Source organism: Opisthorchis viverrini (genome assembly GCF_000715545.1).
Source record: "Opisthorchis viverrini unplaced genomic scaffold opera_v5_569, whole genome shotgun sequence".
NCBI classification, from domain to species: domain Eukaryota; kingdom Metazoa; phylum Platyhelminthes; class Trematoda; order Opisthorchiida; family Opisthorchiidae; genus Opisthorchis; species Opisthorchis viverrini.
Window position 1 is genome coordinate 168,564 of NW_008752232.1, and position 2,027 is coordinate 170,590.

Consider the following 2,027-nt stretch of genomic DNA (forward strand, 5'->3'; position numbering starts at 1 on the left):
CTGAACGGCTCTACTGGTCTAGCGAAACGACTTAGGGGTCTCAACAAGATTTCGTCACGAGTTGAACCCCGGAAACTGAACATGCAGAGCAAGTGTTTTGCCCTAATCCGTCTTTGCAAGCTGCGTTCAGCGCGGTGGAGTAGTGATAGCATCCTCACCTCACAATTTAGTTGTCTGAGGTTTCATTTTTGGGCTCGGACAAGGCTGTGCGTTACTGAGAGTTAAGTGCTTCCTCCCCCCGCTTGGCTTTGAATTCACTAGGTTAATTGCGTCGGGAGGAAGAGAGATTATGTTATTGTAATGTCTTCGGATCATCCAACAATGAGGAGTTAGTAAACAAACAAAAACTAGTGACTTTGACACACACGGTTATCAATTCTCTACTAAAAAGATCAGTGTTTTTCCACCCGATAAGTAGCTGGTGAAATTTCGACAAAAGTCGGGCTAAAATTTTGGCACTACCCGGTATGTTCAGCATGCACACTCACCCTTTCCGATCCTGCTGTCTGTGCCTGGAGCTTTGTCCGAACCAGTGCCAAAGGATACGTGCCAAGTTGACCACAGACAGAGGACAATGCCCCAGCAGATACAGACACATAGACAGACGGCGGACCGGAAGGTTCTTTGCCATCCTTACTAGTCCATCGTGCGTAGGTTTGTTTGAACGTTTCAAAAAGAGCCAATTCTATTCCAGCGTACGGTAAGATTCCCAGAATGTTTGGCACGTAGCCCCGATAGAATATTCTCCATCCATTTTCATGGTAGAGCTTCCTGGCGCAGTCAAATATGGAGGAATACTGTCCACTTTTTCGAAGACACATCCGAGTTTTGAGTACCTGTACAGAGTTGAAATATGCATACAGGAGCAGAGATGCTCAAGTAACGCTAACTACTATAGAAAGTTGACTTTCAGGACTCTGTGTTAGCGCTAATTGTCACTTCGTACGCACTGTAAATCACACACAGGTGAGTATAAAGATTTTGTGTCCCGTGGTTAGTACGACATTATTCACAAAATTTATCTAATTGATTGTGTCTCGTGAGCGTTTCCAGGTAATCTGCTAGAATACCAATAAGAGTGTTCTCACTTAGCATCAACTACCCATATAGTAGTTGCAAAGTGAATAAAACGGTTATCGTCCTACCTAACGCGACCAGTCTGGTTGGTTCAAACCAAAGAGAAGGGGGAACGTGAGTTGCGCTCTTACTAAAGCTTGCAAGCGTAGAGACTGGAATTTAACTTCTCAGCTTCCGACCTGCATCGTCGGCGTTTTACCACCGGTCCCTTAACGTACGCTGGACGCCGAGCGGTGTGTTCCAGCCAGAATGACGTGACTAGTGTGCAGGATGTTAGACAGAACCTAACTGATGGGCCTCAAAGAAAAATCAACGGCGTGACAACTCCGTTGATAATCAGTAAGAGGAAAGTTGAAGTTGGTGATAAACTGTCTGGCTTGACTTTCGGTTATGACTTTATGGGCTACCAAAAATTCACAAGTTCACTGGTGGATGACATGGGTTTACCACCACATGAGCTAGCCAGGTTTTTTGACAGTTGTGCGAAAGCCACTTCCCGGTGAATCGTCCATACTCAACCTAATTTCGTGTTTTTTTCATTGTTGAAAACCAGCAGCTTGGCTTACTATGGAGCTATAAGAAGCCTTCTTCAGCCCTACAGTCAACTACGGATATTCCTGCGACAGACGATATGAAGGTGTCATCAAGAACGGACACAACGCGCCGATTATGCTGAAAACTTCAGCTAATTCGATTTTAACTCAGTTATGTATCACAAGACCAAGGTATGGCAATGAGACCTCCAATAGCCCCAATTTCTTCTAACACCTACATGGAAAGCTTTAACCAGATTCCACAGTCCACCGAAGTGCTTTGGCGTTACCGATGACGCGTTCGTTATGAACAAGCGAGATAGAGTAGACGATTGATATCCATATCTTAACAACTTGAATTCTTGGATTGGATCCGATATGAGGCTAGAATCCATTTCCGCCACACTGCACTTCCTA

The 2,027-nt window shown here is 44.8% G+C and overlaps 1 protein-coding gene across 1 annotated transcript in view; it reads right to left on the reverse strand.

The window, feature by feature from the left end:
- Positions 1-461: 461 nt before the first annotated feature.
- T265_15525 (hypothetical protein) overlaps positions 462-2,027 on the reverse strand; it is a gene marked incomplete at both ends in the record, with an annotated part of 6,060 nt that continues 4,494 nt past the window's right edge. Inside the window, one exon of the mRNA XM_009178501.1 lies at positions 462-836. Coding sequence (XP_009176765.1) covers positions 462-836 — 375 coding nt within the window. The remainder of the gene's footprint in view (positions 837-2,027) is intronic.